We start from the raw sequence: 24,647 nt of genomic DNA, 5'->3' as shown, positions 1-24,647 counted from the left end.
GAGGCGTCCACATACGCGGCCGGTTTGTCTGCCAGAGTCTTCCATAGGGACTCAGCGCGCGCGCGTCGGCGTTCTTTGTTGTGCTCTCCCATGTTCTTTGGCAGCAGTTGAATTATCAGTTTGTTCCTTATCGCTTTTACTATTTTCACTCTCTTTGTGGTCGCTGTGAGGGGCGGAAGATTCATCAGTTGCAAGATGTCGTGCCCTTGTTGCGTGCATGACAGCCTCCACCATTGCGCAGCTCGTTGCGCTTCAATGATTTCGCTGACGGTGTTTTGGAGACCTAATTGCATCATTCTTTCGTTGCTCGCCCATGTAGGGAGTCCTGTGGCCACTCTGTAGACTGAACGCAATAGAGAGTCTATCTTTGCGATGTCCGTCTTTCGTAGCTGAAGGAAAGGACAAGTGTATGCGATCCTACAAACAAAGTATGCCTGTATTAGCTTGCATGCTTCTTTCTCTTTGAGTCCGAACTTGCGGCCAGTAATGCGTCGCAGCAGGCCCGTGACCTGGCGAGATGTGCTTTCCAGTCTTTTCAAGATCGACGGTTTTCTTGCGAGGAGCTAGGGCTGTTGCGCCACCTGGCGGAGCAGATCTTAACTACGCGCTTCTTTCTGCGTGGCCTCTGAGATCCCCCTTCGGCTCTACACCCTGTGCATCTTACGCGTGACACGTATAAACTCACAGATGGTGCTGTTTTGACTGGGCGTTCGCGTTCGTCACGTCTTTAAGAGCGTTAAAAGCTCATTTCAAGTGATTCCCACCCGTGCAGTATCCGTCGGACGATGACTCGCCGTCGCAAGTATGCGACTAAATCGCCGCAGCTGCTTGTCTGTTGGAATTCAGAGGGGCATCATCATTGGGAACATTTTCCGCGAAGAATAAAAACGACAGGCCGCGCAAGAAAGCAGACCAAGCGCAAGTGTTTCTTTTACTACGCATATACCCTTTTCATAATGCGCAAGTGCGCTTCCCCGCGCTGCATATTCGCCCGAATAATGGCGGCACCTTTTGTGCTTCAAGGGCAGATGAAGTTGTACGTGCTGGGGCTTGTCTATTATGCGCGTTTATATTAAAGGGCCCCTAAACCACCCAGAGGTCGAAATTTAGTTGTTGTGTGACACCTGTGCACAATGCTCTTAGAAAAGAAAAAAAAAGTTAGTAAATAGTTAGTAAACGCATGTATTTACTAGTTTCGAGCGTATTTTACTATACCTTCGCGGCATCCCTTTACTAGCCAGCAGCTAGTAAAGGTCGTAACTCGTGCCGTTACTTACCAAGGAAGCTTTCTTGGTGTTTTTAACTAAGTAACCACTAAGCCACCCACGTTGCCAGATCTTTCGTAGATGCCTCAGTATACTTTGCCGTAATCGTGATGGTCTTTAGCAAAATGTAAACAAACTTTAATTTTATTGATTACCTTGGAATTAAAGTTTCGTGCTACGTGATGGCACACATACAAGCGAATATAAGGGCACACGATTATGTGTAGGAAACATCAATGATTCTTCTAAATTCTATGGCTGCTAACCAGAACACGGTGTGCTATCCCAAAGCAGGAGCTTAAATAGTCAAGCCGCTGCTAAGTAGATATCGGCTACGTAAAAGTCTTGATATTCTGTGTGTGCGCTTATGCGTGTTCTCGTTCGTGATCAATTCATGCATCTGTGTATGTTGCTGTGATGTGTACTTAACGTGGTAATTACATGAAGTAATTAGCGGCCATTAGTTAATGTACGAGGACAATGCCACGTCGTTTTTTTTTTTTTAGTCCTATAGATACTTTTGCGATAGAATCATCTTGATGTGGCAATGCATACGCACATATAAACAAAATAGGCGCAAACCTCTAATTGGCTGAAAATAATCCACTGTATAGTTAATACGGTTACCAAGTTGCTACCGCGGTTACTAACAACTTAGTAATGGACTAGCCATTCGAGCTGGCTGACTTTCGCCTTCAAGCGACATGGCTTTCGCCTTCAAGTCGTCTTGGGCGAATGCGTAAGAGACCCAGGGAGTATTTTTTTTAAAGCCTCGTACTCGATTAACGTGTTTTATAGACTTCATTCACACGTGGCGCTTAGTGACGTCACAATTGCAGATGCGCGTGCGCGTGTCTGCATGCCGGAAGTATGTCTCTCTATCCGCTTTCTCCATTTATAGAAACCGTGTCCGTGTTTTCTGTTTTGTACGGTTCTATACTTTTACGGTATGACTTTCTTTCTTCTCTCTTTTCTTTTTTCTTTTTTCCTCGGCGGCTCGCGACAGGCGCGTACAGAGGCGTGTGCGTATTTATATCTGTGTCTGTGTATAGCCCACTGCCGTGTACGTGGAATCGTGCCGTACGCTACTCGCAATATGCGTAATGAAATGCGGGGCCGCCTTCTCTCTCCATTCTGCTCGGCTTTACGCGAACGCTTTGTGTGTGTGTGTGTGTGTGTGTGTGTGTGTGTGTGTGTGTGTGTGTGTGTGTGTGTGTGTGTGTGTGTGTGTGTGTGTGTGTGTGTGTGTGTGTGTGTGTGTGTGTGTGTGGAGAGGAGAGACGCTTGCATGGTGGAACTATGTATATACCGCTACTTTCCTGTCCTGAATTATTTATTTCTCGTGTATGCGGCCGCGTTACCTTGTGTGGGCGTGTTGTATGTGTGTGTGTCACAGACCGCGGAGCAGGTGGCGCAGAGGCAGGGACGAACAACCTTGAGTATCGGCGGCGTCAGCTGACCTCGGGCACAAAAAAATAAAATAAAATAATGAAAAAAAATAAAAGTTGTGACATTGCTGTGAAATCTGCAGCCTTGGTGTCGGTGGCGTTCGCGATTGGCAGTCGCTGCAGTGCAACGCCCTCGGTATACGGCGTGTTCTGTTCTATTTTTTTTTAGACAATACAGATATTTTTTTTTTATAAAAATGCTACAACAGTCAGGCGCCTGTCGTCTTCGCACACAGCTTTACGATGAAGGGGAAAGACTTTGCCGCTCCTAAAGTTACAATCGAATAGGTAATTAACAAGAAGTCGTTAACTTTTTAACTATTAACTTGAAGATAGTTACTTATATTGAAAAGTTCTAGTACGCTACATTTTATGGCATTTCTATTTCTTATAATTTCCAAGAAACGCGCGTAATTTGACGTATTAATGTCCAAATTGAAGGCATCAATCCAAGCGATATCGAGACTGAGCGCGCGGGGTGCGAAGGAAAGTGCGGCCGTGCGTTACGCGCCAGACCGGAACTTCACGTGACGAACTTCGAAGAAAAATAAAGGGCGCATCGCAGCAGAATCTGCTCAGGAAAAACGGCGAGTCCTCTTCTCAAGTACACAAACGGACCGATTGCTCTTTGCGTTTATACGCATAAAACACGTCATGGTGGTCTATATAGTTGTTATGGCGCTCGACTACACGCATCCAAACGTCGCGGGATCGAATCCCGGCCGCGGCGGCCACATTTTCGGTGGAGGCGAAAATGCTTTTGAGGCCCGTGTACCTATAGAGTTAGGTGCGCGTTAAAGAACCCCAGGTGGTCGAAATTTCCGAAGTCCTTCACTACGGCGTCTCTCATAATCGTATCGTGTTTTTGGGACGTCAAACCCCAATTATTATTATTATTATTATTATTATTATTATTATTATTATTATTATTATTATTATTATTATTATTATTATTATTATTATTATTATTATTCATTACGGACAAGGTAATGCGTGTAGGACAGGTAATCGATGGTCACTGAGGGCGACGGAATGGATCAGTATTGAGACCGGAAGCGCAGCCGAGGTTGGCAGAAATTAAGCTATAGGTGTAGTGACGAAATCAAGGAAGTTCGCGAGCATAAAACGTGGACTTCCTGTAGTGGACGTAGAATATAGGATGAGGTTGATTAAACGAGAAGTCGCACGGTCTCATATGCATTCGCCTGGGACGACTCGGAGGCTAAAGCCATCTTTTTTTTTTTTTTTTTTTTTCCTCTCAGCTAGATTGCATTGATCCCGCGTCCCACTCCCCTCCTCCCCAAAAGCTTTCTGCACTCAACGTGGTTTTTGCACTGCCTCCGGGATCGGCGCACCTTTGACCAAGCGACGACGACGTGTGATGGCGTCACGTGGTGATGTCATGAAGCCGTTATATCCGATCGCGTGACTTTTTCTGCTGCGTCGTTCGTCGTTGACGACGCCGATAGTCTCTTTTTCGCGTTTCGTGTTAGTAAGGCTTTATAAAAGTTCGCAAGCGGGAAACGGAAAGGTGGATGTTAGAATATGGGCCGAGGATGATTAAACAATAACATATATAGAATGTCCAAGTTCTGCGATTACGTCGAACAAAGATGCGCAACGATCCAGCGAGTCACCCGAATACCCGGATGTCGCTGGGATTATATAGATAGACGCCTGGTCTATATATGCATTTCACTCTACCCTCTTCCAGAGTCGTTCATAACAATGGCGAACTGGACACCCGTGCCGAGTGGGGGCGCTGCGCATGCAGTCGAAATAAGAAGCCATGCGGCTCTAGCGAGCGCGCAGGAACTGTTCCCCGTGTCCATTTGAGCGCGACACTGTGTACAAGATGTATAGTGTTACGGATGTGTCACTGACACTGAAACCCGTTGTCGCCGGTTCGCCTAGTCGCTGGGCGGTGGCACCGAAGCGGTGCACTTTGAAGTATATCCCCTCTGCAAGTTTTTTTAGAAATTGTTGGGGTTTTTTATACGTCCTAAAACCGCGATATGGTTATGAGATACCGCACTGGAGGGCTGCGGAAATTTCGACCCACCTGAGATTCTTTAACGTGCATCTGAATGTAAGCTCACGGGCCTCTATAGCCTCCAACGAAATGCGGTCGCCGCGGCCGGGATTCGATCCCGCGACCTTCAGGTCATCAGCACTCGAGCACCATAACCACTATAGAACACCGCGGCGGGTCTGCAAGTCTTGTGGAGCTAGCGCCATTCTCTTTTTAGTTGTCTAAACGTGTCTACGAAAATTGATGGATGGATGGATGGATGGACGCGTTGGAATACAGCGGATGTATGGGCGCGTTGGAATATAGTGGATGTATGGATGCATTGTAATACAACGGATGGATGAGTGCATATAAATGGAATGGAATGGATGGAGTACAATAGGACGGATTGGAATAGTGTGCAGTAGAATGGAATGAGATTCTAGGAACGGCGCGTAAACGCGAAACTAGCAATGAAATGGGAGGACGGGAGGGAGAGGGCTTGTTCAGGATATTTACGATATATACGTTTCGCTACGATGCTTATCCGACACAGGCCGACTTGTGTACACGTATATCCTGTGTGGGGGTATGGCGAGATTACAGCGAGGGTTGCGGGGATATACGTTCGGTAATATGTCTCGCAAATCCGCGCGCCTCGGCGGATTCGCGGATCAAAGGGCGCCGCGGCCGACGGTTGTCGGAGCCGTGCAGGCACTTGTGTGTAATCTCTGGTCGCTACATCAGCTGTCGTAAATGTGACGGGGTTACCGCGGGGTTTCAGTATCGTCGCCTCGCACGCGGCAAGTATGAGATAGCGCTTATCGCGTTGTCAGTGTTCCCGCCGAGCATTCAAGTGCTCGTGTTTTTTTTTTATTTCTGCCGTTCTATCGGGTTAGGCTATACGCCCTGTAAAGTAACCAAGTCTTTCTGAAACGAATATTCTTATAATAATTGTTGGTGTTTAACGTCCCAGAACCACGATTTGGTTATGAGAGACGCCGTAGTGGAGGGCTCCGGGAATTTTGACTATCTGGTGTTCTTTAACGTGCACCTAAACCTAAGTACACGGGACTCGAGCATTTCCGCCTCCATCGAAAATGCGGCCGCCGCGGCCGGGATTCGATCCCACGACCTTCGGGTCGGCTGTCGAGCACCTTAATAACTATAGACTTCCGCGGCGGGTGCGCTACCATTTGGAAAGTATCAAATGACTCTGTGGTACTGGTAAGCATTTAGTTCCGCGTGTCTACATCCGAAAGATTCGTAATAAAAGAAACTCGTAGTATAGTCAGTAATCGGAATAACGAGAAATTCGTAATGTCCGGAAAATCGTAGTAACGAGAAATTCGTAATATCCCGAAAATCATAGTAACGAGAAATTCGTAACATCCGAAAATTGTAACAACGATCGAAAAGATCGTATAATAACCGAAAAATTGCGATAATCGAGAACATCGTAATTACTTAGAAACGATAATAACGAGGAAATCGCATCAATGCACTAATCGTATTGACGAGAAGTTCGAAATAGCGAGGCGATCGAAGCTTTTATTACGCGGCATGCAAGTGTGACGCAAGAGTCTGCTGCGCGTCTATCGGGGCCGTTTCAGTGGCGCGACCGCCTCGTCACGTACGCATACTATACTGTCGCGTCGGCGTCATGCGAGTTGCATAGGCAATCATCGTACATGCAGGGGCCCCGCCCCGGCATTTGTCCTCTGCTACGCTGCCAAACGACGTCGTTGTCGACGTGCGCATTGTTCTGTATACGCGCCGCTTTCTTTTGTTTCTCCATGCCCTCTCCCTCCTTGTCTTTCTCTCTTCCTCACTCACTCACTCACTCACTCACTCACTCACTCACTCACTCGCTCACTTTTGTTTAGCCTGAGTCCACGATGTATAGTCCTCATAGGCGTGCGCACGGGCTTTCGCCTTATTAAGGCAAAAGCCTTAGAGGCCTCGTCGAGCGCGAAAATTAACCGTCGGCGATCCCGCGGCGTCAACACGAGTGCTGCAAAAAAAAAAATAATAAATCACGCGATGACGTTGTCGTGACGTCACAGATCACCAAAATTTCTGACGTCATCATGCGACAGTGGGTTGGTCGAATCGGGGCCGATCACGGAGGCAATGCAAACCAGGATGAGGTGCAGGAAGATTTCAATGCGCATCCGATCCTGAAAGCACTGCTAAGGAAGAGGGGGGGGGGGGTTGCTTAGATAAAACATGCCTTCCCTCCCTCCCTTTCTCCCTAATCGAGAACCCTGCGCGCGCTTATGCATAGGGTTTGTTGATAGAAGGGTTATGGTGGCGGTGGCGAATCGGTGTTGTGAGGGGGTGTGTGTATGAGAGACGTTTCGCAAAGTGCGTCGAGTTTTGCCGCCGCCGTCGGCGCCGAAGTAGCGAAGGCGTGAAGTGACGACATAGGCGTCTGCCGCGGCGCCGAGACTGAACGTCAACAATATAATAATAAAGTAAAAAAAATAACGGACACAACGGCATCGAGAGGCGCGCGCCGTTTCGACACACGTCGGGGTCGTCGCGGTTCCATATCCTTCGAGTGCGCGCGCATATACAGTCACGCGCATTGCGACGAGAAGGTTCGTCGTGTTTTAGACTGCACCCCCTCCTGCCCTCGCCCCACCCCTTTCCTTTCTCTTCGCAGGGAGACACTTTATTATATACTGTGTATGCGGCTGTGGCATTGAGGCCGGATGAATGCGCGAGCGTTTGAGATCAAGGCTGCTGCTACAGAGCTCCTCCAGTGCGCGTGCACACTGTGGATGGATGATTTGGTTGATGATGATAAGTGGGGGGGGGGGGGGGGGGGCAGGGGTATATTAAGAAGTTTCTTTCGGGGGGGGGGGGGGGGTTCAATGATACTTTATGTATGTACGTGCGTATGCATATGCAAGCAAAATTAAAAGTACATTCCCCTCCCCCCCCCCCCTGGCTACGCCCCTAGGGGGGTACGGGGCAGCGGACGTTGTTGCAAAGCGCATCCTCTCTTCCCCCCCCGCCTCACACACTACCATTCCTTTCAGCGTAGCAAGGAGCGTGCTTTATTCTCACTAGCGCTTGTCAGCCGTAGTTAAAATTCATGGTGGTTATCGTCATTCGTCATAGGCATGCACATCAGGGACGTAGCCAGATTTTTTTTTTTTTCGGAGGGGAGGGGGGGGGGGGTCAACCACACTTCATGTACAGGTGGGGATGGAAAGAAACGCGAACAGCACGGCGCGATCACGCTTTGACCTTGCTGCCAATACAAAAGATGCTAGAATGGCCCTTGATGATATCATGGATGACTCTATAGTGGCTATTTATTACCATCCAGGCTACAACCGCTTGAAAAGGAATGCGAAACAGCAGAGAATGTAGTAGATACCGCACTGTTCGCGTTTCTTTCTATCACCACTGTACGTTCGTGCGTGCGTTTATATGTATGCGTGTATGTATATGCACACGCAAAATTGACAAATTCTTGGGGGTTCAACCCCCCACCCATCTTACGCCAATGATGCGCTCGGGCCGCGTAGGCCCCCTCCTCCCCCCCCCCCTTTCATAAAGGGTCGGGGGTCTGTCCCACACCTTTCCTCAGTGTAACCTGTCCCGTCATTCCACACAGGTTTTCGGCGATATTGGCGGCCGAGGACCTCTCATATTGCGTTCCTTCTTACTGCGATGGTATTTTAAGGCCGGGGTTAAAACAGCGCATAGAACGATGAGACAAATAAGAAAATAGCGTCTCGTGGTTTGCGAATCAATTAATGACGATGTTGATGAACCGCATCACTGGCAAAATATATTTTCTTATTCTGTCGTCATGTCCTCTTCGCGCTGTTTTAACCCCATTGAAGTAATATACACGTAAGCAGTTTTACCCGACCCAATATGTATATCATTTAATCACATTATCGTGGATTATTCCGTTGCGCAAGCGCGCGCAACGCAATGCAACGCAACCATACTTACAGTACGCTTGGTTTAGTTTCAGTGTATTCAACTAATATTACCCGCCCCGGTGGTCCAGTGGTTATGGCGCTCGACTGCTGCACCCGGAAGGTCGCGGGATCGAATCCCGGCCGCGGCGGCCGCATTTTCGACGGAGGCGAAAATGCTTGGGGCCCGTGTGCTTAAATTTAGGTGCACGTTAAAGAACCCCGTCGAAATTTCCGGATCCCTCATCTGTCGGCGTCCCTCATAATCATATCGTGGTTTTGGGGCGTTAAATTACAACAATTATTATTACACTCAACTAATATTTAAGAAAAGCTGCTATCACTCTTTTTGACGGCTTCCCTCTTACTCGGATACATGCAGCTCGACTTGGACGAAGACGGGAGACACAAAACAAAAACACAGACGTGTCTGTGTTTTATGTGTCTCCTGTCTTTGTCCAAGTCGCGCTGCATGCATCCGAGTATGCACCAACTCGCCCAAGTCAAAGTGTTATTGGAACAGATTCCCCCTTACTTCCGTCTATCACTCTGTTCTCACCTCTCCCGCTTTTTCTGAATTCCGCGTTGTCGTTTTAGTTATTTTTTCACTTTTTCTTTAACCCCGGCAAACACGTATAGCGGCGGCCGCTTTCTCCTGCGCTCATCATAAATACATCTATACGTGCCTCCGCTGCCTGCTGCGAGTGAGAGGCGTCCCTTTCGAGTCCGTTTCGGCCTCGGCATATCGCCGCTTGACCCACTTCGTGATTTTGTTTTTTATTTTTATTTTTTTCATTTATAGTTCTCTTCCTCCTTCCCAATGGCTGCAGCGTCACTCTCGGTCGAATGACTGACCGACCGGCCTCGAGGAGCTTTTGCCTCGATGCCTCAGCATGCAGCGCGGGGTGTTTATTATTGTTTATATACGCCTCCGAGAGGAATACGAGGGAGGTCGAGCTTCTAATATGCCGCGGGCTTGCGTATTGTTGTTGACGCCGACTTCCGCTTTGATGTGGCCGGAAGTTCTTAGCGGTGACGTCATCTTCTCCTGCCGTTGCCGGAAAGAAGGATCGCCTCCTTTCCTGACTGTTGCGCGGGAGTACAAAAGCTGACGTCACAGCCTTGGCAGTGCATTTTAGGGGAGGGTCACGCATATTAAAGGAACACTAGAGAGAAAAAAAATTATTAGTAGTAAGTTACTGTTTCACAGTTTCAATATGGACACGCTTGCCGCGAGAACGCGCTTTATAAGCGAGAAAACGCGCAGAAAGAAAATGCGGGTGGCGGCGCCACCTTCGAATTCCCGCACCAAGCGTCGTGATATGTCATATATTTTTGACGGCGTCTACTACGTCCTACGCAGTGTCTAATCAGTAAAAGATGAGTACACTCACCTCTGAAAGAGCCGTAGACTTAACATACCGAGTTTCGTGAAATTCCGTTGAGCTGATGTCATCAAAATACGAAAAGCGCACTTCGAAATCCGTGACGTCACGCGCTGACATATTGGCACGAAGACCTAAAAAGTGAAACTTCGAATTTTATTTTCTCCGCTATTAATAGACATATAATGGATAAATTCACGACATTAGAGCTCTCAGATTACAATCTATCGCTAGTCTAAACCGATTCATAATTTCACTTTAATGCCCCTTTAAAAAAATAAAAGAACAAGCAAGCTTCGCAATGGATGCAAAAAAACAAAACAAAATTAAAGCGATGGCATTCTTCTCGCAACGGCCTGCCTTTGGTCCCCAGCTTTCTAGTGGTAACTACTATGGGAAGTAAACAGTGCGTGGAATGCAATATCAGGGGTCATCGGCCGTCATTATCGCCAAAAAATCTGCGTGGCCGTAACCCTAAACTTTACACAGTGAAGGGACGGGTCCGATTGATTTAAACCTTGCCCCCCCCCCCCTCCCCTGTACGCAGCCTATGCTTATGGAAGAGCGATTTCTGGGATATTGTGCTAGTTTTACGACGTCAACGCAGCGCAAAGCACCGATGCACGTGCGGCAAAATATTTATCGAATAGACGCCCCCCCCCCCCTTTTTTTTCCCCGCTAAAAACAATCTCACGCACATCGGGACTACGCGGCGAATTGACATCTTGAACTGCTGGGAAAGGCACGCAAGATGGAAGACGGTTGTCGTTCTGGGACAAGACTCCTCAAGGTGTTTTATAGTACACTGTTAAAAGGGCGTGTTTAGGGTGTCTTTCTGTCCCACGACAATGATCGTCATCTGGGGTGCCATTATGGACAATGTCGAATTCCCGCCATGTTGTTAAATTCGCCATCTTGTCCACTCCTGTTGGCCCAGATGGCTGATACAGCATCTCCGATTGGCTCAAAATGTCGCCATAACGGAATTTGGCAATATGGAGCAATTAGACGGTGTCGAGAGTTGTCCCCCGGCTTGCTTGCCAGGGGCGTAGCCAGGGGGGGGGGGTTGGGGGGTTCAACCCCCCCCCCCCGAAATTTTTCAATTTTGCTTGCGTATATATACATGCGCACATACAAACGCACGCACGAACATACATAAAGTATGGTTGAACCCCCCCCGAAAAAAATTTCTGGCTACGCCCCTGTTGCTTGCGTTCCCTTTTTTGCCACTTGGCAATAAAGAAATCAATGTCACGCTCTTGGTGCGCAAGCCGTTCGTGATTTGGAAATACCGGGCGCGCTGCGACAATGTAAGAAAAAGGCATATGCAATATACACTCTCAAGAAAAAAAATCGAGTATTTGGGGAGTGTTTCTGCCTCACAGCGATAATCGTCATCCGGCTTGCTTGCGTTTCCTCTCTCTAAAACGCCCCGCCACGGTGGTCTAGTGGTTATGGCGCTCGATTGCTGACCCGAAGGTCGCGGGATAGAATCGCGGCCGCGGTGGCTGCATTTTGGATGGAGGCGAAAATGTTTGAGGCCCGTGTACTTAGATATAGGTGCACGTTAAAGAACCCCGGGTGGTCGAAATTTCCGGAGCCCTCCACTACGGCGTCTCTCATAATCATATCGTGGTTTTGGGACGTTAAACCCCAGATATTATATTATTTCTCGAAAACCTGGCTCTCGCCACTTTCCTATGAAGAATGCTATGTCGCGCTGATTGCGCGCACGCCGTTCGTGACCGAAAAGTGCCGTGACCGTGGTGATAATGTGAGAAAAGTACGCGAGGTAGACGATTATAGTTGTGTGGCAGAAGTACTCCCCAAGTACTCGATTTTTTTTCTTAAAAGTGTAGATGACTATTGTTGTGAGCCGAAAAGACACTCCAAGTACGCCCTTTGTACTCTGTTACACTCCGTTACACTTTTGGCTAAGAAGGCATATCTGTGGCGTCTTCCTGCCACGCAACAATCGTCGTCCCGTCTCCCGTGCTTTCCCTGCGTTATCGCCGCGCGTGGTACTTCACGAATGGCGTGCGCGCTATCAGCGTGACACTCCTGATAGGAACGCGCAGTTTTCGAGAACGGAAACGCAAGCAGCAGACCAGATGACGATTATCGTTGTGTGGCAGAAAAACACAAATACTCCTCTAGTAGGGTGCAGAGTGCACGCAGAGAGGGAGTACAACATAACAGTTACTCCCAATCGACACCGATTGCAAGAGAGTTAAAAAGAGCAGGGGCGTAGGCCAGGGGGGTGGGTTGGGGGGGTTCAACCCCCCCCCCCCCGAAATTTTGTCAGTTTTGCTTGCCTATATATACACGCGCACATACATACACACGCACGAACATACATAAAGTATGGTTGAACCCCCCCCCCCCCGAAAAAAATTTCTGGCTACGCTCCTGAAAAAGAGAATCGCTTGCTACCCCCATGACGTTTAAGGTTTCCAGCCCTTTCTCTCTCTCCTCCTCCTCGGATCTCGCCGTCTTGCCTCAATGCATCAATTGATTCCATGCACTGCCTCCGTGATCGGCCCACCTTTGACCAAGTGACGATTTAATGCGGTGACGTCATCGTGTGATGTCATGGTGACGTCGCAAATTTTGACGACCTGTATAACGTCGTGATGACGTCATATGGTGACGTCATCACGTGATGATGCTGTATGCTGCCGACGGTCTATTTTCTCGTTTGGTGAAGTGATCTAAGGCTTTTGCCCTCATAAACGCTTAGCTTTATGATCTCATTGGCGTCGAGCGATGGAAGAAAAAAGGGAGAGGGGGTGCATGCTGCATAGAGACAGAACGGTTTGTAGTAGTGGCACGGGCGCGCATGCTCTAACCTGCCAATGGCTTTGCTGACTGAGAGGGTAGAGGGAAGACGTAGCGGCCACGTCCGTTCTGCTGCCGTCCTGCCTTTGTGGCCTGTTTTTATTGCCTCCTCCTGAGTGTTGTTGTGACGCTCTTTGTTGTTTCTTTAGTACGCACTGGGAGGTGTGAGTTTGCTTTGCCGACCCTTCCTTCTTATTCTTTTTTGCTGATGAGGACTCGACTCTTTTGCCTGTGGGGTCTTGAAAGAATGAAGGGCGTCCGGCCAACAACACGAGGTGTTGTTTATGGCGCATAAATCGAGCGGGACATGCTTCCCGTAGTTTTTGCGAACCTGCCCCCTCCCCGCATGGCTGCGCTCGTAACAGGCTGCCAAAGGCGACACTGCAGGTCACATCCCGATCTGTTCTTGGAACACGTACCCATCACAAGCATACATACTCTTCATATGATTTCTAAACTTTTCTAGTTGTCAAGCACTGTGAACCAACCGGTCAAATATTTTGTAAGGCTTTCCTTTTTGTATTGTTTGACATTATAAGAAAATAGCTAAAGGGACTCAATAGAATGTTAATTGTACTACATCGTAAGTTATGAAAACGAGTTATGGCAAAGTGAACCACCACAGAAATGCGAAACTTCGAAATGGAAAGCCTGGAATTTTCTCTTGTAATAATCAACCTGTTTAAAGACATAGAATCTGCAGTTCCATGAAGTAACATGAACTTCGCGTGAATGTGAACAATATGAAATATGACCTGAACATGAATAATGTGAACTGAACACGGAATGAATATTTATTAAAGAATACCCACTAAAGGTCACATATCATTACGCTTTATTGCTACCTTAAAACCGTACAACAATGTTGAACTAGCTTGTGATACCTCGTTCGAAATGTTTCATAAACCCCATCCTCCTCTTCTTTTCTTTTTCTTGTTTCTTTTCTTTTTTTTGTGTCTAAGTTTGCTGGTGATCACCAAACCTGACTGTGCCATCTCCTCTTGTTTGTTACAGACGTACTCTGGCCTGTTCTGCGTGGTTGTCAACCCGTACAAGAAGCTACCCATCTACACCGAGAAAGTAATAGAGCTATTCAAGGGCAAGAAACGCCATGAAGTGCCTCCCCACATATTCGCAGTCACCGATGGTTCCTACCGCAGCATGTTGCAAGGTGGGTGCCAGTTTTCCGTGGTCTGCCTTTCACTTGAAAATCATTATTTTTTGACGTTCAGACCACATAGATTGCGTTAGCAGAACTTGTTCCTGGGCGATTTGGTGCCTAAGTTTGCTAAACATGTTATTTCTGGCACAACACTTGAAACAGGAAGAAAGTACAGAGAAAGGAGACAGGAGCGCCAACTACCAACTGTTTATTTATGGTAAATTCTGGAAAACAAGTCAACTTCCAAACATGTGCAGTGGCGTGAAAGAGTGACATCGAACATGTCATCGTGTAAGCTGTTCATTAAAAAGGCATATAACTCCAATCTTTGTAGCCAAATTGATGTGTCACTGACCCAGGCGGACCCATTTCTTCTAACGTGAAATGCATCTAATAGTTCCCTCGCCATTTGGTCTCTGCTCATGCCAATAATCTTAACTTGCGCGAAACACGACACACATAAGCATGACTTAACATGTGCCGGAAGACACGTACCATCACTTTTACGAATGCTCTTGGCATGCTTCTTCAAGCGGTTGTTAATACACCGTCCCGTTTGTCTAGTGTAGGACTTGCCACAGCTTAGGGGAATTTCGTAAACGACACGTTCGGCACAATGCCCGAAAGGTTTCCTTTGCTTCTTTTTGCACCCTCGCTGCCTAGCACGAGAGATTCGCTGGCACACCTGTGCCACTTTGCTCGGCGCAGAAAGCTCAACAGGAATTGCATACATAGTGGCCACGTTCTTCATGTTATGGCTCGTCTTGTGCACATGCATCCGCACCAGTTGCCGAGCCACGTTTGGAAACCTTGGGTAGTACAATCGCATCACTCAAGCGCATTTGGAGGGGTGGGGGGTGGCACGTGGTGGTGCACAGCAAACTGCCTCCGTTGCAGCGCTCAGGGACACGCAGCGCAGTATTTGGAGGAGGGGAGGGGGTGACAGGCATCATCAATGGATCATCGGGAGTTACGGCTGGCCAGCTAAGACCTGCAAGGACGAATGTCTGTAAATTCGGTCAAGTGGTTATCCCAGGCCATTGGGACCCTGGACTATAGAGGGCTCCAACCAATCGGAGAAGTTTCTTCTTGCGACCAATAAAAGTTTCACTCAAACATGCAGAGAAGTACAGAACGGTGTCTTGCTTAGTGGAGCATTAACGCTTTGTTATAACTGCAGAGAGCAGGAAAGAGTTGAAAGTTCGAAAGTGTTCTTTCTTGAAGTAAGAAAAATTGCACATTCCTGTCTTAATGCCTGGTAACTAAAGGTAAAGATGAACATGTAAGGATGTGCTTTCAACAATAATGTTTTGTTGAAATGAGAGCTGTTCAGTGCACCTATTATTTTGAGTGTTTACAAAAAAAAAAAATAAGTCAGCAGCTGCAGAACAAACTTCATGATGAAGCATGTCACGAGGCTAAAACAGTGCTTCGGTGCCTGAAGCAAGATGGCTGGGGAGAGCTATTGCGGCAAGCCACGGCTCTTGGTGGCGATGCCACTGCGTTCATGTATTCAGGAGAGGTTATGAAAAGAAAACTCCTTTTCTTTCTTTCTTTCTTTTTTTTTTCTTTTAACCCTTTCGGCCCTGGCGGTGTCAATTGACACCATCACACAATATTTCTCCTAGCACCTCGGAAATGAAACCAAACCTGCTCATTCTTGGGGCAATACTTCTTCAATGATCCCCACTGCGATTGCCACCAAAATTGTGGCATGCTTGCGGATCTGTGTGCCGCAAAGAAGAAGCTTGACCGAAGTCATTGGTGACGCCGGGGCGGGTCAGCTGAGGCGGGTAGGCGGCATTTTCGGGTAGACGTACTGAAGCTGTTTCAATGAGTATCACACTGAAAAATGAGACGTGGTTCACATTTTGTGTACTCTAGTGAATAGCAGGAAAAATATGCCATTTTTCTCATTGCACAACCGCTCAGCCGTGATCACCTAATTTGATGCCATGCGTGTAAATCCATTAATACTTGCAGCCCTGGCTCAATTTTTCGTTTTTGGTCTTCTGAGGCCACAACTATTAGGAAAACACGCACCAAAAGTGTCCCCGACCAAAAATAAAAAATCCAGGGCTGAAAGGGTTAACCAGAAAGCATGTAAAATTGCAGCACTAATGGACAGGAGCAATTAGAATGGCAGGATTGTGACAAACGTCTTGTTAGTTGCCGCATGAAAAGTGGCGATGCTCATCACCACTTTTCGCTGCGTGGCGTTGTTTTTTCAACTGCAGTGGCACAGAGCCCGTGCAGGAAAGCTCTACTCCACACAACCATCCGTTCGGGAGGTGCGCGCGGAGTGCAGGAAGTTGATTTCCCGGACGTACTACCATTGTCTTTGTTTTTTTCTCGTTGTTGCTGCTCTGGAGGAGTTTTGATAAAGCTTTCTGGCGTTTCCACGTGCAATCTGGAAGCGGGGGCTTGCGCTGAGGTGCGAGCCGGGAAGGAAGGATGTCAGAAAGGGCGCAGCCCTCTTGTCAAGCAGCGAGAGAGGATGTGATAATGATCACGTAGTAAGGCGGGGCACAAACGAGGGTGGAAATGTTATGCTCAGCGTGTGCACTGCGGATGCGTCTTACTGCAAAATACTGCCAATATGAAATGAAAAGTGCAGTTATTGAATGCACTTGAGGTGCATAGAATGTTCTTGTGATAAAGATTTGTCTATTTGTTTAATTAGGTACTTCAAGATAATGCATCCCATCTGGGCTATCACTGGAGTAGGGCGTTAAAATAATGACTAAGCACATTAACATGTGCACCTTACACACAAACCACAAGAAGGAAAAGAAAAGTGCCTAGTTACAATACATGATTGTATCTCAAAAATGTTTGGAACAAATAAAACATCATTGGGTATTCTTTAAAAAATCCTGTAGAGGGAGCGATCGCATTTCACAAGGCCAACTGTTCCGAAGTTCGCTGGTTTGGTGATAAAAACTGCTTTAATGAGTCAGTGTGAGAGTTAAAGGGTGCAGCATTAAAGAATACTAACACCAGTTTTTGAAACTGAGTTTACTCTGCCATATAAATTATCCTGCATACAGAGACAGCTCTGAGCAACTGTAAAGCTCAGTAAATGCTAAGATATTTTATTTTGACCTTAACGTCAATTTTCACATGGTGCACCTACTGCATCAACACTAGCATGTTGTCTGGCTACAGTACCAATTCTGGTGACTTCACGCACCAGTTGCGATGACACCAGGTACCAAAAAAATACAAAATGGCCGCTGGTGCGACACCAACGCAGCCATGGAGCGGAGCGGCCATGGAAACGTCGCGATATCTTGTGTGAGCACGTGATGAGAAGCTCATACCTTGTAGTGATGCCAGGTTATAGTACAAACTGAAACAAGCTTTTAGAACATGTCGTAATTAAATTTTCAGGGTGTACTCACGCTTACCAGCACATTTTCTAGGTTCTTGAGGGCTTGGCCTTTCACTTCAGCCCCAAAAATGGCAGTGGAAAATTTTCGTGTCAGTACCCCTTTAAGCTTGTGGTTGTTTCTTGTTGATAAATGTTTTGCCGGGAATAGATAGTTGCTTGGCGTGGCATAATTGTTTGGGTTAACGAGATTGAACAAGTAGCTTGAAGCTTTCTACTGGCACCAATTGGAAAGTGAGGTGAGTCCTACCGAAACCAGCTGATAGGAAGATGGCAAGAAGTTTCGGTTGCAATGATGACAAGTAAAATGAAGCTTTCTTTTGCACTGGTTTCATTTTAGTGATGTCATATGGATTCCAAACTGTAGAGCCATACTCTATTGTTGGTCATTGTACCTTGCAAATTCATGACGTGGTATGGCAGCATGCATACATCACTGACAAGGATGACACAGATGGCCCATCATTTATGCTAGTCTTTTTGTTTTTGTAATGCGCTTTGTAATGTTGTCGCTACATGTAGTTTTTGTAATGCACGTTAGTAATGTGCTTATACTGCATGCAGTTTGCGTGCACGTGTTAGCTTGTTGCATTCGTTCGGAGGATTCGTCATCGTCTCGGTTGATCAGCCATGCCTACGGGACACACGCGGAGCACGCCTCGTTGGTTTGTGGAATGCGTACCATCAGTCCCCGGCGCACACTGTTTGTCAAGCATTCATTGTCCTCACTGACGTTTCTCTCATTTCAACTGCCTTGTGTGTGCACTGTCACAGTGAACTGTAGAGCAGCTTTGAAGAGTCATTCTGTCTCCAACCTGCTTTCACTTCTGTGAGGAACCTGTTAGAGGTTACACTAAAAAGGACTGTGTAACAAGTAATTGAATGAAATGTAACAATGGTGTGACACTAGCATAGCATGTGTAACAAAGGTACCCGCCACGGTGGTCTGGTGGTTATGGTGCTCAGCTGCTGACCCGAAGGTCACTGGATCGAATACCGGCCGCGGCAGCGTGTTTCGATGGAGGCGAAATGCTAGAGGACCTTGTGCTTAGGTTTAGGTGCACGTTAAAGAATGCGCTTATGTTCTGTTCTTTCTTCTTCTCTTTCTTTTTTTCGTTTTGTTTGAATAAAGCTCTCAGTTGTCAGTTAGCAATCGCATTGTTAAGTCTTTTTCTGTGTCGTTCACCTTTTGCACTGTTTCAAAATGAACACAAACCAGCTAGCCCAACCCCAGGTGGTCAAGACTTCCGGAGCCCTCCACTACGGTGTTCCTCGTAATCATATTGTGGTTTTGAGGCGTAAACTCCGACAATTATTATTATTGTTAATATTATTATTGCAGCAAAAATAATGTCGTATGTTGATTTTATGTGATTTATAGTAATTAATCTTAATTAAATTGTAACTAAATATTTATCCTGAAGTCATTCATGTTCTCTTTTTGCATAAATGAAAGCAAATCTGAAGCTTGTAACGTAGCGCAAATTCATTTTTGGTTGTGTTCATTTCGAGCAAAGAAAAATTAAACTTTTGACGTGGCTCGAGGAGAGCGGCGCGTCGAACGACTCGTCGAGCATGGTAGTGCCTACAGTAGTGTGATCACGTGCAGCAGTACTCTGCAAAAGCAAGTACAATGAGGACAGATTTATTATTCGGGAGGTTCAATTCATCCAAACCTCAATGTATCTTGCCCTTGCTTAGTTGCTAGTTGACACAACTAGCAAAAACTAGTAGTGTACAGAATTGTGTGCAAAACGTTTCAAAGGGTTAGGGAAATTCATGTTCCTTTTCCTGGAAAGGCATTTCGTTTCAGTGTCTGTTTGCTCTACATACATTTTTTGTAGAACACAGACTGTTTCAGTTGCTGTGGTTGTGGTCAGATCTGTGGAATGTGATGCGTCAGCGGACTTCTGATACTAATTACAGTGTAACGTTTCTTTACGTGCAGATCGGGAGGACCAGTCCATCCTATGCACGTGAGTCTTTTTCGTTAATTTTGCCTTTTTCTGATTTCCTTTTATGGTTTTCAAACCCATGACATGAAGGACATGAGGCACATGAGGACCAATAACTTCATTGTCTCTTAACATGCAAAGTTCACAAATATTTCGCACATGAGGGAAGTGAATGGCTACTGCCTTTATTCCTTTTTTGCTTATGTGCTCACGTGCTGTAACTTTGGCATTGTAGTTCAATATATTGTATTTACTCTATTGTAATAAACGCAGCCACAATTGTACCGCAAGGGGTGACTTTTCATTCCGTCCAGGAAGAAAAAAAAATAAAACAAAAATTTGAAAAATTGTGTGCATCATACCACTTTTTAGACAACTTGAATTTCGGTATTCGATCGTAACGCGAGGGTCGATTTCAGATAGCAAAACTCTGGAAAAATGCTCGCGTTACGTTCAAGTAAATACAGTAGTTACTAAAGTAGGGTCCGTCGAATAACTCAGTGGCCGATATCACGTGCTCAGGTTCTGCTTTCCTCTAAACAGTGTGTTCCTGGTGGCCTAGTTGTTTTGTTTACTGCATGCTTAAATGGACACTAAAGTGAAACAATCAGTCAGTTCATACTTATAAATTATGCTCTGAAAACTCTATTATAGTCATTAATTTCACCATCATAGGTTTATTAATAAAGGAGAAATCAAGGCCAGTATTTCATTTTTAAATTTTGCATTGAAATCTCTGCACATAACGTCACAGTTTTTAAAGTGTTTTTGGCGACATCAGTTAGGCAACATTGGTTCAACAAAATATCCTGAAACTTGGTATGCTAATTTTCTGGCCCCGTCAGAGGACAATGTACTTCATATTTACCAATTAGGAACTATGTAATTTCGTATTTTTCTGAGACCCTGTCAGAATCTATGACGTCACGGCAATTGGTGCAGGAACTTCAAGGTGGCGTCACCACATGCATTTTCTTTTTGCACGTTTTCTCACTTACCAAGTGCCTTTTCGTGGCTGGCATGGTGATCTTGGTGATGTGAAAGAGTAATTTACTTGTGCGAGAAAAATCGTTTTTCTCTTTAGTGTCCCTTTTAAGCTTGCCATTGGGGGCATGTAATAGTAAATTGCATACGGTACTCGTGGCTAGCAACTGAGCTGTGCCCCGTTTCTGCCTTCAGGGGCGAGTCCGGCGCTGGTAAGACCGAGAACACGAAGAAAGTCATCCAGTACCTGGCATACGTTGCGTCTTCCAAGCCGCGGTCGTCGACGTCATCCGCCATTCACTCGGTGAGGCTGTTATGCAACTCTCTCTTAGGGCTAGGTGCATTTAGGGTTAAAAAGGATCTAGGGTTTTAGAAGCTCTCCTAAAATAAAATTTTTTTTGCATCTTGCTGACATTGTGCAAGTTACTATTGGCTAATGTCTTTAGGAAGTGTGTGGCACAATGTGAAATACTGCTTTAATTACAGGGAGTTTGGGTATGGATACCTGTGAATGACTTCTGATAATTTTGTTTCCTGCACTCATTTGTAGAGTATTATAGTGAATGGGCAGCTTTTTTTTTCGTATTTTTTAAAACATTTTTTGGGGGGCTCAGAAAAGCAACATGCTTGATTTGACAGGTGAAAGGTGTTGGAAGCTGGCATCGAATGAGCATGTATTATAGACGTGTCAAACCCAGCTGAATGGAAAAATTAACATGTGTAGTGCAAAACTTTTCTAATTACCCTGGTCTGTGGAGGTTTAGTTGTAGCAATGTATAATTATTCAAAATATCAATTTGCATTAACTGCAGTTCAGTGCTTTGTGTTTAAAAATGTCTCGTAAAGTGCACCATCATTCGTCCATGTTATAGCGCTGTAGTTGTTTTAACAATATTCCTGAAAAACGTGATATGAAGAAATCATGTTGAAAATCCTGTGCTATGAACTGTGAAGTCTCTGTTTACCGTGGCATCAAGTTGAGTTCTTGTGCTGCACAGTGTACATTTTTTTCTGTCAGATGGAGTTGGTAGGTATATTGATGTCGTCTAAACGAGTTGCTTTAGGTACCGCGCTTTGAATTCTTGTGGAAAGCGGGGCAGTCCAACACCTTAACTAACAGAGCATTCAGTACCTTCAGAATGCTCTGTCATTTCTGTTGGCTTGACCAGGTGTGTCTACAGTATAAACGCACCCCTAAATCAATTCTCTTTCATTCATTCATTTTGTAATGTACAAGTTTGTCTTAAGTCACTCACTAATGCACAATATGTAGCTGCAGTGTGTGGATTACTTGGCTGTATGGGCCATTTCCTGGTAGTGGTGTTTGTTGTAGAGGCATACGACGTCATACAGGCATACGACGTTGCAGAGGCATATGTCTTAGAGGCATACATCTTAGTGGTATACGTCGTAGAGGTGTACATTGTGGAGGCATATGTCGTAGAGGTGTTTGAGTGTGCCAGGTTTGTGTCGTACATGTGCGAAATATCGTGGCCTTTGGGAGTGCCTCAACTGCAGTGTTTACCATGTGTGTTCACACGCTCTCAAGGAGTCCGGCACCGTGCCTCACGTAAGTCTCGCGACTTGGCTGGGTGGCGGCTTGGTGGTGTGTGTGGCGGTCTGTGTGGCTCGGGTGAATGATGGGTGGTGTGCTGTGCACGAACTGTGGCCGGTTGCCTGGTGCATGGTCAAATGCATCCCAGATTCTTTTTTTTAAACTTCACGAGACTCCTTTCCTTGTGGTTTTTGGCTTGGTGTAAGCGCATGCCTGCCCCTTTTTACAGGTTTCCGTTTATCCTGTTACACTAGGTTAAGTAAAAAAAACTGTCAATCCACTCTGTGTCTTGGAGCACATGCACACCCTGCCCTGCACATTCACCGTGCACACGCACTTATTTTAAAAACGCAACAGCATTATGCAGGACATGCATTCGCCTTCATTCGTGGTGCTGGAACGAGGTGTAGCAGGCCATTCTGCGAGGAAGTGTAATCATGGGCTTTAGTGAGTCGGTCCTAGTAACGCTATCTCCGAGGATTACTGCAAGGATGTCTAATTGGTTATTGCAAACTCTCTAATGGTGGGAAAAAGCTCAAACCTTTTAGTTTGCAGAACGTCACTTATTACCCACTGCATCCAAAGTTTGTGGTTCAGTGTATTTCACTGTAGGCCAGTCTGCGAGTTAACCAAATTAAAGGCTAAGCAATTTTAACCACCCTACACGTTGCAGTACTGTCAATACTATTTGAAAATGGCAGTATCCTAATATGGTAAAAAATGCGCCGGAGTTTCCCTTTAACAAATCTCATGAGCCGGAGTACACAATTTAAATTTTTATAGGTTGATGCAGGAATATGCGTACCAATTGCCCATTTCCCCCGTTTTTACTTTGTAAAAAAGATTTGCTTGAAAACAGCCACTAGTCGAAACATGGATCCGCCGCGTGCATGTGCTTCTTGCGAGAAAAGGATTTATCTTGCCCGTAAAAAGTGCAACAGCTTCTTGTTGGCTGTGTGATTAGAATGAGGAACTTAGCACAAAGCACACATCTTGCGTACCGAGCGAAAAGCAGGAACAAGCCTCCACAGTCGTTGGAGTGGCCTGCCTCAAGCAACTGATAAGATGCCACTCTAGCGGAGTATGTCATTCCCCTTCCCCACAGTGGCGACTCTCGTGGAGCGAACTTGTCCCTCCTTTGTTTTCTTTATTCTTGTGCAGACTTTAAAAAATAAAGGGGTCATGAACCACTTTTCCAAGTAACCATTGAATGGCCTCACTCTCAGGAGGGCTTCACAAATCAATTGCCACAAAATTTTCGCAAGTCCCTCAAAAACGAGCGGAGTTACAGGGTTTTGTTGTGCGCTTTATGCGCTTTCTCTCTTTTCTCGTCCCGACAAGCGCACTGCAAGCTAAGCAGGGAAGGATGGCATGGGGGAAACAAGTTACGTCGGCGCACGTCATGACCTTGAACACGTGATGAAATGCGATCACTCCCTCCCGTTCCTATTTTTGCGCGCAAGTGTGGCTCACTGTGCAATGTTAGCAAGCTATGGAGCACAGCGCCAGGACGTGACGGCATTTGGTGGCAAGAAGCGCATTTGATCCAAACGACGCTCTTAATTTATGCCATCTATTGACCAATAGCATACTACCCACCGTTCGACGTCAAACAGGAAGCAAGTGAGGACGGACTTCCGTATGGAAAGAGAGCACCTGAAGAAATGGCAACTTTGCCCTCTGCATGTTAGCTCTCCTTGCAGTGCACGGCTACAAGATTTGGCTCAGCTGTTCATAGCGGTGTCTGCTATTCGCAGGATGTCTTTTTTCACCAAGCTCGAGCGGCGGTTCGTGACCCCTTTAAAAAGGACGGATTGAGGAGCTAGGTAGCCCCGTTGAATTTGAGAAAAGGGAAAAAAACATGGTTGGTCAAAAGTAAACCATAACTTTACCGAAGTAGTTGTATGTTTACTGTACGTTGGTATAAGAGGGCTTGCAGTTGAGAGTATGACGGAAACCCGTCTGGCCAGGATGAAACATACTAGTTAAAGGGGATACGGACACCGACCAAATGATTTAAAAACGAATGTATTGACGTTTCGGCTCCCCCACGGGAACCATGTTCACAATGTCAAAAAAAAAAAAACGTTAGAGGGACCCTGAAAAAATAGGTTAAGCCATATTATTGCATCATGCTTCTCTGACATCAAAAAGCCGGTCTCGCAATGCTCAATAAGCCGCAAAGTGCACAAAAATAAGAGGTCTCACGACGACAACAAGTTTTACAAGAGCTGCTTCCTAACAGTTAAGAGTTAGCAGCAGTACCAATCGCAAGAAATAGTATCTGAAATTTATGCCTATGAGGAAGAAGGTGATACATAATGGACACAGTAATAAAATTAACGCATGAACATCAATAAAATGCTCATGTCTCAATCTGATTTAATAATGAATGAAAGCACGAAGTGAAGGTTCAACATTGCATTGGCTGCGTATCCTTGTAGAAAGATAGTCTCACTATGCATGCGACTTGTTATGGCATACTTGTTTGCACAGTCGCACTTGTCTGGCATTGTCCGGGTTGTTTCAGCATGAGTGGGCGTCTACATAAGGCTGTTGCTGTGGATTTTGTGTGTCTTGCTTGCCGAAAACCTCACGAACGAATCTGGTGCCGAGAGCAATGTAGCTTTAACTTCCGCGGTAATGCCAAGACAAACTGCGCACAATTCACGGGGCATGATTTATAAAAGTGGGCGACTATAGTCTTAG

At 46.1% G+C, this 24,647-nt stretch overlaps 1 protein-coding gene across 2 annotated transcripts in view; it reads left to right on the top strand.

Moving 5' to 3' along the window:
* LOC119400136 (myosin heavy chain, non-muscle) overlaps positions 1 to 24,647 on the top strand; it is a 104,352-nt gene that overhangs the window by 26,261 nt on the left and 53,444 nt on the right. For both annotated transcript variants that reach the window (XM_037667115.2, XM_037667114.2), the window contains exons 2-4: positions 13,906 to 14,062; positions 19,393 to 19,420; positions 20,579 to 20,687. In XM_037667115.2, coding sequence (XP_037523043.1) covers positions 13,906 to 14,062; positions 19,393 to 19,420; positions 20,579 to 20,687 — 294 coding nt within the window. The remainder of the gene's footprint in view (positions 1 to 13,905; positions 14,063 to 19,392; positions 19,421 to 20,578; positions 20,688 to 24,647) is intronic.

This window comes from Rhipicephalus sanguineus, chromosome 7, assembly GCF_013339695.2.
Source record: "Rhipicephalus sanguineus isolate Rsan-2018 chromosome 7, BIME_Rsan_1.4, whole genome shotgun sequence".
NCBI lineage: Eukaryota > Metazoa > Arthropoda > Arachnida > Ixodida > Ixodidae > Rhipicephalus > Rhipicephalus sanguineus.
This window is presented reverse-complemented; position numbering and strand designations above follow the sequence as displayed.